The sequence below is a fragment of the Argentina anserina genome, chromosome 2, assembly GCF_933775445.1.
Source record: "Argentina anserina chromosome 2, drPotAnse1.1, whole genome shotgun sequence".
NCBI classification, from domain to species: domain Eukaryota; kingdom Viridiplantae; phylum Streptophyta; class Magnoliopsida; order Rosales; family Rosaceae; genus Argentina; species Argentina anserina.
The window spans coordinates 24,574,655-24,589,707 of NC_065873.1; the positions used below are offsets into that span (position 1 = coordinate 24,574,655).

The 15,053-nt window shown below is 42.0% G+C and overlaps 1 protein-coding gene across 1 annotated transcript; it reads right to left on the minus strand.

Moving 5' to 3' along the window:
• Positions 1-13,130: 13,130 nt before the first annotated feature.
• LOC126784416 (gibberellin 3-beta-dioxygenase 1-like) lies at positions 13,131-14,994 on the minus strand. The gene is made up of 2 exons (XM_050509882.1): positions 14,453-14,994; positions 13,131-13,906 (listed from the first exon to the last, which is right to left on the minus strand). Exons 1-2 carry the CDS (start codon positions 14,929-14,931, stop codon positions 13,318-13,320), a joined length of 1,068 nt encoding a protein of 355 aa, XP_050365839.1. The 5' UTR covers positions 14,932-14,994; the 3' UTR covers positions 13,131-13,317.
• Positions 14,995-15,053: the final 59 nt, after the last annotated feature.

Below are 15,053 nucleotides of genomic sequence, written 5' to 3' on the forward strand. Positions count from 1 at the left end.
GAGCAATACTTAGGAATCGAAGATAAGAGACCTACGCTAAGAAAATCAAATCAAGCAAACGACAGAGGCTGGCTTCCTTCACTCAGAGTGCATTTATATGTGAACTTAATTGGTTAGTAAACATACACATTTCCAGGGCTAGCTGCCAATCTCGATTTAATTTGATAACGCTTTATTCCCTGAAACAGGTTGAGTTCATGCTTAATGTCATGTCCTAGCTAAGCATATATATATATATATATATATATATATATATGTATATATATATATATATATTGCATGGCTAGCACTTGTACTTGTAGAACGAAAGGCTCCAAGCACAGGGAAGCCTCAGAAAGACTCAGATTCATTTTAATTAAATTGTAACTGCTCATTCAAATATCCTTGTTCTTTCTTAGCAATTGTCAAATTCCCGTCAAAACTACCTACTTCAACCTTGCAAGGTTCCTCCCGCTTGACTAGAATCTATGTATATGAGCTCCTCAGTGTACATGCATGCATGATTTGTGACCCATACATGCAGTGCTATCCAATGTCTGACACATATTCAAGGAATGTGATCCGTGTATTGGATACCATTCCATTAATGCATATATAAAGAGCAAGAAAGGTTAATATAATGCATGTATTCCCTATAATTTCATATAATATAATGCATATGGTATGTTATTCAACCATTATTAGATAAAATGGGAAGTTTTATATTATTCACATATAAATTACAAATTAAATAGGAAAATATTATAGCGTCATAATATGGTGCCAGATTCGGCGTCGCAATCTCACGTGGCATGTCACATCAACTTGTCATGTCATTAATTATAATAATCACAAAATATCTTTTTTGAATGAAAAGACAATCATATCCTTATTAATCCAACAGCTCTAAATTATTATAAACAAAATTGTAATTCTGTTCCGGGAGAATTACTATTCTACCCTTGTGTGTGTCTTAGCCTAATAGGTTTCCTGTTAGGAGATAGATTAGCATCTCCGTAGTAGATTAGGACTCCGAATCCTACGGGATTGTGGTGTTGTAAATGCCTATATATAGGCCCCCATATCATTCAATAATATACAAGTATTTCATCCTCAAACACGTTATCAGCACGAAGCCCTAAAACCCTGAATCTTTTAGAGCCTTCCGAAATTTTTTTTTTCTCTTCTTCCCTCCGCCGCAGCCCCTGCCTGCCCTCGCAGCCCCTGCCCCTCGCAAGCCCCGCAGCCCTGCAGCTCCGCAGCCCTGCCCGCAGCCCTGCCGCTCGCCATTCGCCGCTCGCCGCATTCGCCACTCGCTGTTCGCCGCATTCGACGCTCGCCGTTCGCCGCATTCGCCGCTCGCCGCTCGCCGCACTCGCCACTCACCGCTCGCCGCTCGCCGCACCTGCTGCTCGCCTCAAAGCATTCAAAATTGCTCCTCCCGCATATTCACGCAAGAGACGTGAAAATCACAAGCAAGGACTTCGCTCAAGAGAAGCTACTCCCGTATACTACAAACCTCCCAAGGTAAATTTTTATAAACGTTCCCGCTTTTGAACGTATAGATATATTATATCGGGCGCTATTAGCCTTCTTCTTGTCTTAATTCCGGCCTTTCTTATAACGCCGATGAGACTATAGAAGGATGGGTTTCCCCTCTTGGTCGATGTTTTCTGTGTGACGGTCCTGGGGGAGTCACGATTGTTTTGAAAGGGAAGTTAATCGATTTTCGTGTGGTCGCCTGAGTGCACCGCTGTTTTGGGTGCGATCATGAGTATCGCCGCTTGCATCGATTTTTCTTGTGACCATATACGTCACCCCTTCTAATTCCTATTATACTTGAATCTAATCGATTCTGTATTCGTGTTTGTAGATGTCATCGCCATCTGGACCGGAATTTGGCCTTCTTGATCTAGAAGGAAAGGAATACCACCTCTGGGTTTCCGACATGGAACTCGCGTTCGAGAGCCGAGGGATTGAAGGCATGTTTGCCGACCCTCCTGCTGATTTCCCACCTATGGCTAAGACTCAGACTCTCATCTTTATGAGACGTCACATCCATGCAACTCTCAAGAGGCAATACTTGAACGTAAAAGATCCTAAAGAATTATGGGACAAACTACGCTTGCGGTACAACAACGTTCATGATAAGCTTCTTCCTGAATTGACCGTTAGATGGGATAACATCCGTCTATTGGACTATAAGAGAGTGGATGATTTCAATCAGGATATGCTATGCTTGCAATCCGATCTTGGCACTGTTGGTGTCATCAAGACCGACCTAGATCTTCTCAATAAGACATTGGACACGTTTCCAATCAACTATGAGGTTCAAGCTCATACGTACCGCACTCATGTAGAGGAAGGGAAGATCCGGTCTTTTGCCGACTTAATGGCACTCTTAGCTAAGAAGGAGAGACATTCTGAGATTCTCCTCAACAACAACAATAGACCTGTTGGCACTAAAAGAATTTCTACGCCACAAGCTAACTATGGGAAAGCTCCTAAGCAAAAGAATCAATCAAGGAACGCTCCATATCAGCACCAAAATAACAACTCTCGTAGTGGGAGGCAACAAGGCCGATCTCGGCCTCGGTCCAATACATGGACCCGTGATGGTGGCGGCGCCGCACCCTCAAGGGGAGGCCGTCCCCGTCCCACACTCCAAGGAGGCCGTGCACCTCCTAATGCCTCCACTTCCGGTAATGGCAAGTCTCCATGCTTCAAATGTGGCTCCTTTAAGCACTTTAATCGCGATTGTCGCGCTAGCAAAGAGATGATCAAGGCTTACTCCGCCTACAAGAAGTTTCTACAACCCGAATCGAATCATGTGGATGAGGACCATGAGATCGAGACTCACCATATCTCCATGAAACCTGAGCCCCTTGCTTCTAAAGCTAGGCCTCCGGTTGCTACCATGGATACTCCCGACTTTGATTAGTCGTTTTCGCTTCTTTAGCGTTATGATTCAAGTATTGTTATGGCCGACCGCCATTGTTATTTTCATTGACTTTGTAATAGTCTTTTGATTTTGGAATTAGAAGTTTATGTGTGATGTATTAAAGATTGGCATTCAATAAAATTTCTCATTTCTTGCTTACAAGACGATCTCTTTGAGAATTTTATTTATCCGACACTTAGCATGATGATCAACGTGTGCAACTCACGTGGTTTTTAAATTGGACGCTTTTGGGTCACATGGGATCCCAATAGCACTACATTGTGAATTTGGAACTTAAAATTCGGAAAACGAACCTCGGAACGTCGAAAAACGACGTCGTTTTGCCTTGGCCGGCCCCGGTTACTATTCCGGCGTTTCCGGCACGTTTTGCCGGCGTATTCGCCGTCTTCCGGCCATTTCCCGGCGTTTTCGGCACCGCCACTCGGCTCCTGCCGGCGTCCCCTGTCGGACCTGAAGTCCCGGCCTCAATACCGGCCAGTTGCGACAGCCGCCGGCCGGTTTTTCCGGCAATAGGTGCCGCCGGTTTTCCACCGAGTTTTTCGACGATTTTTTCGTCGTTTTCTCGTGATTCTTCCGGCATATTGCAGCAGCCCCTGCTGCCACGTTTTCCTCGTCCAAAAATTCACCCGGTTTAGAGTTCTTTTGACATGGTTTTCCGGTTTTCTCCAAGTCCGTTATATGCACTCACCGGTACTCTTTGTGTGTGTTTCCACACCATTTTTGGATGATTTATACCACCCTCGTTTACTGTTTGGTATTTCACTGCTTCAATACCATGATTTCCAACTCTTTAGTTGAAGAATGTAGTACTATTGCCATGTGATACATTCGATGGGATCGACCTTCGTTCCGATTCCCTTTCTTACAATATCCTACGGCGTATTGTATAGAATTGTTCCCGTGTCGCTGACTCTCTTAATTGTCATTTTGTAGATGTCCCGCAGTGAAATCGAATGTCTAGCTGATTGCGGAACCACCCACACTGTCCTACGGCACAGGCAGTTGTTCACGGATCTAGTGTTTTCGACTTCTTCGATGACTACAATGATTGGCTCGAAATCCATCATTCAAGGAAGAGGCACTGCTTCTTTCATGTTGCCTAATGGTACGACTCTTAACGTCGTAGACGCTCTTTATGCACCGAAGTCTCCCCGCACCTTGCTAAGTTTTAAGGACATACGTGCCAATGGTTTTCACCTCGATACTTATGTTGAGAATAGAGAGGAATATCTTTGCGTTACCTCTGAGAAAGCAGGCCATCGCCGCATCTTAGAGAAGATGAAGAGTCTTGGGAATGGTTTGTATCTTACTTCCATTCGGATCTTTGAATCATATGCGGTTGAACGCAACTTTTGTGATTTGGCATGCCCGTCTCGGGCACCCTGGACGTGATATGATGATTAGAATTCTTAAGAATTCACATGGTTATCCATTTTTCAAGTCCCGGAAGCGATTGGAGGATCACCTCACCCGTGCTCCGCACGGTGAGGCCGTGCCGACCCATGCACCGCATGGTGAGGCCGAGCATGCCTCACTCGGCAGCTCCACGGCTTTCATGCCGTCGGTGGCGGCATCCCCTCCTTCACAGGAGCTTGTGATGCCTCCCGTGCTTTCACATGCCTCCATGGCAATTTCTGATGCCCATCGCTCGTTTTGCAAAGCTTGTTCTCTTGCTAAATTTCAAGGAAGTCCTTCTTTTGCTAAGGCTTTAACCGAGAACATTCCATTCTTACAACGTATCCAAGGTGACATTTGTGGACCTATTCAACCAGAATGCGGACCTTTTCGATATTTTATGGTATTGGTTGATGCATCAACGCGTTGGTCACACGTCGCATTGCTATCCACAAGGAATGCTGCATTTGCTAAGTTATTAGCTGAGATCATCAAACTTCGGGCTCACCACCCCGATTATACTATCAAATCCATTCGTTTGGATAATGCTGGAGAATTCACCTCCAAAACTTTTGATGATTACTGCATGTCTATTGGGATCGAAGTTGAACATCCCGTTCCTCATGTTCATTCACAGAACGGTCTAGCAGAGGCTACCATCAAGCGTATTCAGCTTGTTGCTCGGGCAATGGTTATGGGTACTAACCTGCCGGTCTCTGCGTGGGGATATGCAGTGTTGCATGCAGCGACACTTATTCGTTTCCGACCCGCGGCTAACCAAGCGTTTAGTGCGTACCAGATGGTAACTGGTTACGAACCCAATATTTCACACTTACGCATCTTTGGTTGCGCCGTTTATGTGCCTATTACGCCTCCGCTGCGTACTAAGATGGGTCCTCAGAGACGATTAGGTATCTATGTTGGCTATAATTCCCCAACGATTGTCCGCTACTTAGAACCAACCACCGGAGATCTCTTTACTGCAAGATTTGCAGATTGTCACTTTGATGAGACATGCTTCCCGTCGTTAGGGGGAGATGGGAATGTTATCATTCCAAATGAACGTCAGGAATTGACGTGGTGTGTCCCCACTATGTCTCATTATGATCCCCGCACTGCTCAAAGTGAGTTAGAAGTGCAACGCATTATCGACCTCCAGAAAGTCGCGGATTCGATGCCCGACGGCTTTGTAGATATTGCTAAAGTGACGAGATCAAACATACCCGCTGCGAACGTACCGGCACGGTTGGATGTCCCAAAATACGGGCGTGGAAGACAAGCTCCCGGACCTAGCAACGTTGGCACCGCCCCTGACAGTGGGACGGAGGCCGACGGCGGCACCACCGTACGCCGTGGTGTTGCCGGCGCCCCTTGTGGCGACAATGCTGAGATGGCCCAGCATGGAGCAGCTTCGGCCTCGGCTCCTCAAAGAAAAAGGGGAAGACCGATAAACTCTAGGGATTCAAAACCTAGAAAGAAGCGAATGACTAAGGCACAGCGCGTCATCAACGATGAATCACCATCGTATGAAGTTGTCTCTGATTACAGCTATGTCCATGAATCAACTCAAGTGTTTCCGTGGGACGCTATGGAACCTTGTTTGATGCCAGAGAACAACGAAATCTCAGTGAACTACACAAGTGAGCAGTCGGTCCGAAACCGAGCCACCACATGCATTGATGACGTTTTCGCTTATTCCGTCGCACTTGAGATCATATCTGAAGACGACGTTGAACCTCGCTCTGTAGCTGAATGCGAACGCAGAGCAGATTGGCCGAAGTGGAAGGAAGCAATCCAGGCAGAACTTGACTCATTAGCGAAGCGAGAAGTCTTCGGAAAGGTTGAATTGACTCCAAGAGATGTCAAACCTGTTGGACATAAATGGGTTTTCGTTCGTAAGCGAAATGAGATGAACGAGATCGTGCGTTATAAGGCAAGACTCGTGGCGCAAGGATTCTCACAACGACCTGGTATTGACTATGAAGAGACTTATTCTCCTGTTATGGACATCATTACCTTCCGCTACCTTATTAGTCTGGTAGTGTCCGAAAGACTAAACATGCAGCTTATGGATGTGGTCACAGCTTATCTCTATGGGGATCTTGACGCAGAGATATACATGAAAGCTCCTGAGGGACTACCTTTACCTCCATCAAGTGCCTCCAGACCACGGAGTGCTCATGCAGTCAGATTACGTCGTTCGTTGTACGGGTTAAAGCAATCCGGAAGAATGTGGTACAATCGGTTGCATCAATACTTGGTGAGAAGGGGTTACAAGAATGATGAACTATGCCCATGCGTGTTCATACGAAAGACAAATTCCGGATTCGTCATCGTTGCGGTCTACGTTGATGACATGAACATAATCGGCACTCTTGATGAGATTGAAGAGACCGTGTCTTATCTGAAGTCGGAATTTGAGATGAAAGACCTAGGGAGGACGAAATTCTGTCTCGGCCTTGAGCTTGTGCGTAGGGCCGACGGCATCTTAGTGCATCAGTCAAATTACACGCAGAAGATGCTTCGACGTTTCAATATGGATCTATGCAGTCCATTGTCTACTCCCATGGTCGTCCGAAGTCTAGATATCAAGAAGGATCCCTTCCGTCCTAAAGAGGATGATGAAGACGTTCTTGGTCTTGAAGTTCCATACCTTAGTGCGATTGGGGCACTATTGTATCTTGCTCAATGCACTAGACCGGACATATCTTTCGCAGTGAACTTATTGGCTAGATTTAGCTCTGCACCTACGCTACGTCATTGGAATGGAATCAAGCATTTGTTTCGATACTTGAAAGGTTCCCTTGACATGGGATTGTTCTACCCCTATTGCAGAGAGAACACCGCCACGGTATCTCCCCACACCACCGCCGTCACCGACCCCGGCCTTGCCGCCGTACGCCGCAGCGACGCCGCCGGCCGCCATGGCGTGGAGACCGTGCGCGGTGCCGAGAGTAGCCACCGGTCCCGTGCAGCTCTTTCCCCCGATGCAAAGACTCCAAACAACTTGTTAGTTGGTTATGCCGACGCAGGGTACCTCTCTGACCCTCACAAGGCTCGTTCTCAAACCGGTTATGTGTTTACCATTGGGAATACGGTGATATCTTGGAGATCCACAAAGCAATCTCTTGTTGCTACTTCTTCGAATCACGCGGAGATCATCGCTCTCCATGAAGCAGTGAAAGAATGTGTTTGGCTACGATCACTTGTTCGCCATATTCGTGATTCTTGTGGATTAGTCTCTACAACTGATCAACCTACGTGCATTTATGAAGATAATGCTGCTTGCATAGAGCAGACGAAGTTAGGTTTCATCAAGGGAGACAACACTAAGCATATTTCGCCTAAGTTCTTCTACAACGTTCAACAACAGAAGTTCTTGAATGTTCAGATCAATCAAGTGAGTTCAGAATCCAATGTTGCGGATTTGTTCACCAAGTCTTTGCCTAAATCTACTTTTATGAAACATGTGAAGAGCATTGACATGCGTCGTTTATCGGAACACTAGAGTTTGGTAGACTTCAGGGGGAGTCTACATCACATGTTAAGATCCTTAAGTAGTTGGTGCGTTGTGCTCTTTTTCCCTTCGATCAAGCTTTTGTTTTACCCAAGAGGTTTTTGTTTTGCTTGACAAGGTTTTTACCGAGGCAACGATGTGTGCACCATGCAACCTAGGCATGCGACACAAGGGGGAGTGTTCCGGGAGAATTACTATTCTACCCTTGTGTGTGTCTTAGCCTAATAGGTTTCCTGTTAGGAGATAGATTAGCATCTCCGTAGTAGATTAGGACTCCGAATCCTACGGGATTGTGGTGTTGTAAATGCATATATATAGGCCCCCATATCATTCAATAATATACAAGTATTTCATCGTCAAACAAATTCTTTTTTATATCATTTATTTTTCAAAATGCTTACAAAATGTAATAAAAAATTAAAATATATACAAAGTATGCTTGAATATATAGATATATATGTATATACAGTTTCTATCCAAAGTGAAGCTTCACTATGAAATTACAGAGTAAAGTTCCAATTTTTGTACACTTTTTTGTCAAATTCTTTCACCATAAGTGATTCAATATTTAGGCATGCTATTCAAGATCATCACTACAAAGTTTTATCTAATTCGACTGTAACAACCCCTAAATTTCGAGCCTAAAAACTCAAAATTTTGAAATCGTTAACACAAAATAATCTCAATAAAATCGAAATCATTTAATGTGCACAGCGGATCATCTCTGAGTTCCAAATACAACTCAGTCAAACCGATTATTACAAACCAAATTTATAATTTAACATTACATAAGATGGAACTGTAATAATCCTCACCATCTCTCACAAAACTCACAAATAAAACCACACTAATCTCACACACCAATCCACACGAGAAACCTCACCACAAGCAGGGTACGAACGACTTCGAGTCTCCGAAGTCGTCCCTCAATCTCCACTAATCAACACCTGCGGAATTATCCCCTACACCATTGAATTGGTGCACCGGGATTGTAAACACAAACCCGGTAAGCTTATAGCTCGTATGAGTAAAATGACAATACAGTTCGCATATCAATATATACGAAAAATCACAATCAACAAATATAAATGCCCTCATGAGTCAATGGACGGCCCATCTGGTTGTTCCAATGAAATATGAAATAAAACGCTCATGAGAAATTAAGTAACCCTTCTGGTTACCCAAATGCATTTATAATACGGGTACCAAGAACGCTGGTACACATCTGTTACCCCTCTCCTAATACACCGCCGATATTGGATAGCCACCCGCTACCCAACATCCAAAACAATCTGAGTACCCATGAGCAGATAACCACCCGTTACCTCACATGCAGTACTACGCTGATATTGGGTAACCACCCGCTACCCAACATCCAAAACAATCTGAGTACTCATGAGTAGATAACCACCCGTTACCTCACATGAAGTACTATGGCTGACAGACTAGAGCTCTAACTGTATCGTAACTTTCGCCCGGCCAAAGGCTAGGTTCCGACTTGCCAACACGTACAATAATCTTACATCATATTGTACAAAATCAAGTCCGAAGACAAATCGTCATTTTAACAATCACTGTGTTAATAACACGTACAATAATCACACATCATATTGTACAATTCAAAATTATGCTCGATATAATCTCAATTAAATCATAACAGTATATTATATAGCAAACTATATATATTCGTACTTCTTTACCATTTATACCATATATATATAGTCCACTATATCTTATACATGTCATATTTCACAACACATGCTCAATACCGATTTTTCGTCATTGAAATGACCATTTCTAATGAATTAATAACAGTATATAATATAATGAACTATATATATATGTACTTATTACCATTTATACAGTATATATGTAATCCACTATATTGTATACATGTTTGTAATTCATTATTAAATACTCTTGCAAAATATTGAATCACCGCGAGGGTAGATTCATAAATACGTGAGATTTTACTCACCTTATTGACTTGAGCGTAATTCCACAATTTCCGAAGGTAATTCCTTTCCTCGATTTAACGATCACCTTGAAAAGATAAGAAAGGAATTTAGAAACATTTCGTAAACCTTTAAATGCCAAAACAGTAATAAACGGTTACTGTTCAGCAAATTTGGTTTATACGAAGTTACTGTTCACTGTTACTATTCACGGTTACTGTGCAAATACACAATTAATACGTATTTCTATATGTATAAATAATATATACGTATTTCTGTACGTATAAATACTATATACGTATTTTGTATGTATAAATACTATATACGTATTTCTGTACGTATATGTACTGTTTAAATGTAAATACAATTCAGTAATTAAAATTTACTAAATTACCATTTTACAAATTACTTTTTACAATTACTGAAAGTAATTTATATTTACATTTACCGAAGGTAAAATTTAATTACATTTACCGTAGTAAATAAAATTTACATTTACATTTAAGTAAATTACCAAAATACCCCTATCGGAAACACTGTCACACCGCCGCACGTGGCGGCGCGTGGGGCACACGCGCCACCCGCCGACAGGCTGCGCATGGGGCTCACTCGCCGACGCCAGCCAAGGCGCGTGTGATGCCACTGCCGTGCCCAAACTCTCCCCCTCCTCCCCCTCTTCCTTCCTACGGCCTCCGACTACCCCTAGGCTATCCCTAGCACCCTCACGCGCCGCCTAGAGGCGGCGGTATCTCCCACCCTCCTTCACTGCCGATTCTTCCCCAATTCGAATCCAAATTCTCCCACTCACCCCCAAATCATCATACAAGCACACACACAACATCAAAATCATCGATTCATACCTAGCTCAACAGTGGAGGTTTCGATTCGTCGGTGGTGATGTTAGGGAGGCCGGCGCAGTCGATGCGAGTGGAGGTGAGGCCGTGTGGCGAATCGGGGTTCAACCCTTATCGTGGAGGCTCCGGAGGTAAGAGGAGGACGGTGTCGGCGAAGGAGCTCTGGGAACGAGCGATGCTCTCGGCGGTGAGGTAGAGCGCCGCAAGCTCAGGGTTGCTTGTGGCGAAGCTTACGAGGCCGTAGGGAGTGGCGGTGCTGGCCACGAAGGGCTGAGGGCGGAGATCGGGGAGGGAGAGCGATCGGAAGGGAGAGAGGAAGGTTTCGGGGAGAGAGAGAGAACCGAGGGAGGCGGGGTGAGAGAGGAACGAAAGGGTTTCCAATTATGGGAACCCTAGCTGAAAAACATTCCTTTTATACCCCCTCCCAAAATCGGAAACTAACTTCCGTCGTTAATAACTTTTATGTATGTCGTCCGATTAGAACGCGTCACATATCCACGAACTCGTATCGATGAGCTCTACGACTTTCGTGAAGGAAGTTTTCGCAACCGAGCGACGGAATAAAAGTCGATATATACGTTGCGGAAACGTAACGTTTTTCTAATTAAACGTTCCGAGAACGTTTCCGTTTCTCGTTTCACAACGTCGCAACCGATCACATTCATTCTAATTAAATTTCACAACTTTATAGAATTCAAATCAAACTAATATTGTTTGAAATTTTAGGGTTATTACATCGACAATGGTTTGAACTTTTAAAATTGAGATTTATACAAACGGTTCATGTTGAACAGTTTTAATTCATTCATTGATTAATTCTAATTTTAATACCTTAGTGATGTTCCAATTGGATGAAATTTTGTAGAGATGATCTTAAATAACATACTTAAATATTGAATCACTTATGGTGAAAAATTTGACTGAAAAGTGTGCCAAAAATGAAACTTCACTATGTAATTTCAAAGTGAAGTTTCACTCTTAATAAGAACTATATATATATATATATATATGTATGTATGTATGTATGTATGTATGTATGTATGTGTGTATGTATGTGTGTGGTGTCTATATGGTAATTGTATTAATTAATTATAATCATTAATTAATCATAAATGTAAATTAATTAAATAAGAAAGTCATGAATCTTGACATATTTGTCATTAGGAAGATTATCATCGACATAATTGTATTAAATATGGTATTAATTAAGATATGTATACTCTAGGAAAAATAACATTTGTCCTTAAATCGATTATACCATAACAAAAGAATATTTGATTTTTGAAAAAAAAAAACCAAAAGAATCTTACCAAAAGTTTTCATCTAAATATAAATGTTGTAGTTACCTTACATCGTCTGAAATTTACAAATAAATATATTTTGCGCATATGTATATATATATTTTGCGCGTGCACATATATATTTCAAGTATATTTTCGTAAATTTTAATTTTTTTAATTGTATTTTAGAAGTAGTATTGTGATGAAAAATAAGAAATGACAAAAAAAATTATAATAATTTAAAATCGTTAAATTAATAAGAATATATGATAATGTTATGTGACATGTCACTTAGGATTGCGGCACCATAGCAGGATAGCACTACTGCTCTTTATTCATTTTTTTTTTGAAGCAAGGGTCACTTAATCATGTATTAGTGTTTATTTTGAATCATGCAAGCTCACGAGACAAAATAGTATATCCACCACCTTATTAAAAAAATATTATATTCATCGATCACATGACTCCGTTGTTGTTTTATACTTTGATCGGAAGTACACTGTTATGTCAAACACTACTATAGACACTTTAAGTATCTAAATCACAACGCTTTGAGCTCATTGACCATATAAAATAAGGTCGGAACTTGGAGATACATAACCACAACAGCCCAAGTCTCTGTAATAAAACTACTCTAAATCTAATTAGTTGTTAATGATGAACAGCTGGTTAAGCTAGGACGGGCGGCTGTCGTTGGAAGAGAGTGGTTGTGTCAGTTTGTAGTTTTGGAGGGATTAGGGTAAAAAATATTCATCAACTGATCATTAGGACAAAAGAAAGAACAAACAATTCAACAACTTGAGGCATCTCTATGACGAGAAATAGTTTCATTACATTTCCTTTGACGGGGGCAAATCTTAATTAGCTTAAAATCGCCGAATGATGTCATTATTTGGATATTTACGGAGCTTTCAACTTTAACTTGGTGGTTTTGAATCAATTGTAACGTGACTATTTATATATGATTTCTCATTCCTTCAACAAATATTCTTTTCCATCCCTTAATCATTAGAAAAGATTTCACCTTTGAATCACTGTTGCAATATTTCTCATCTGATCAAGCTTTAGTTTTTTAGTGAGTGGTTAATATGTTTAATAAGAAAGTATAACCTTATACTATGTAAAACACAACTCACAGTTCGCAATTACAAGGAGATCGAAATCGTCTTGTGAAGGGTAATTTGAATCTTCGATCTTTATAAATAGGAATGAAATAAAATTATGATACTTATATAAAGCTCGTAATCTTTGTCGCTTTCGAATATGAAAGCAAGATTAGTTGCGTACATGTACTTTTCATGATTCACGCAAATTAAAAGACACCATTAGAATTTGACCCAGCTACTTATATAATTAATCTGCATAATTGCACATTTTAAATTATAAGCAAGGAAAGGGCTCGGTCGAGATGCTTGGCCTTCATATCAATAAACTCCTTGGCAGTAACAGAGCGATACCGAGCAATGGCTTGTCCGGAATCACTCAAAGTCTTAGAAAGAAGAGGCGAGACTACAAAATCCGAAGGCGGAGCATAGAAGTAGGCCATCGAGAAGCGCTGGACCGGGTTCACCAGGACACGATGAAGAACATTTACAAATCGGCCGTTGGATAGAATGTGAAGGAAGTCACCAATATTAACAGTCAGTGCGCCGCGTACAGGTTGCACTGGAATCCATCCCACATCGTCTCGGAAGATTTGGAGGCCGCTGGTCTGTGCTTGGAGTATGGTTATGAGGGAAGTGTCTCTATGCTGTGCTAGACCCATGACTCGGTTAGGGTTTGGGCAGGGAGGGTAAGAATTTAGCTGCAAAGCAGTGCCAGGAGTAGTACTCGTATCGTGATCAGAGTACTGACTCTTAAGCCAATTCAATTGTTCGGAATTAATGTTCAAGGATTTCAAGATAATGTGGATTAGTTGCTCGATTAGTGCCTTCATTTGCTTCTGATAGTCATCCATAATCTTACTGCAAAAAAAGTAACAAGAAAATGTGAGTTAGTTAATAAATTGAAGATAATGATTGTGGATGTAGGTACGTAATTCAAAAGGCTACATAATATCATGATTTTACATGATGCATAGCGTTTTCTAGACTACTGGTCGGTAGATGTTTGGTTGTTACTCGTTAAAAGGTAACCTTAGAATGATTTACGCTTGTGGCTTTGTTGATTTCATATCAAGTGACTTCGAACGGCAGTATATTGTAAATGAATATGGCATACATATTGGCATTATATTCCGTTTGTATGATGAAAACAAGTAAAACAGCATCAAGTGTGTATTGAGAGAGAGAGAGAGAGAGAGAGAGAGAGAGAGAGAGCATCTGGAATTTTGGATGTATGAGAATTTAAGAACCTAATCAACCGGCAAAACACTTTGATTTGGACCTATGAAAGGGGTGAAACCCCCGACGAATGAAAGAAATATCACAGATTAAAAATGATGTGAATATAGGCCTATAGCTTTAGGAGTTTGTCATGTTGCCTACGTGCATGGAAGTACAGAGACTTACCAAAACTCTTCATATTCATGGGGCCAAAGTTGCTTCGCATGATTTGTTGCAGAGCCCCTGATAGTAAATCCCTCGTGCCACATGTGCTTTGGAAAGAAATGCGAGATCATAGCCCGGCCGTAACCGGTGCCGCCAACCGGAGATCTTAGGACCTTCAATTTCTGGTCAACTTGGAGAGAAAATAACCTTTGAGTCTGATCCTCCACTTCTTCCATAAGCTGCGCCGGAATGGCATGACCTGTCAACTGAAAGACACCCCATTTCTCACATGCTTCAATAATGAGCTCTGGGGCATTCGGATCCCAGAGATCGATGACGGGTAAGGATAAACATGGGTCAATTGTATTTGAGTGGATGCCGGAAGAACACTGGTATTCATCGTCGGATTCTGACCATACATGGGACTCGGGCACGGTCTGGACTGAAGTAAAGTCAAGGGGGATGATATGATTTCTACAGAAGTCTGATAGAGCACCCATGAGCACTTACTCTTGGGAGAAAATGGAAACGTACCAAGTGAGCAAATTAAAGAAAGAGATCAAGGTTCAATGAGAGTGTCTTCGCATGTGTTATGATTTGAGATATAAAAACACCTACACAT

What these genes read in the sequence shown, in the direction of transcription:
- LOC126784416 (XM_050509882.1), bottom strand. Translation starts at nt 14,931, where the DNA reads ATGGGTGCTCTATCAGACTTCTGTAGAAATCATATCATCCCCCTTGAC. An exon ending in CATGAATATGAAGAGTTTTG is followed by an intron (nt 13,907 to 14,452) that starts GTAAGTCTCTGT and finishes CTTTTTTTGCAG; the next exon opens with TAAGATTATGGATGACTATC.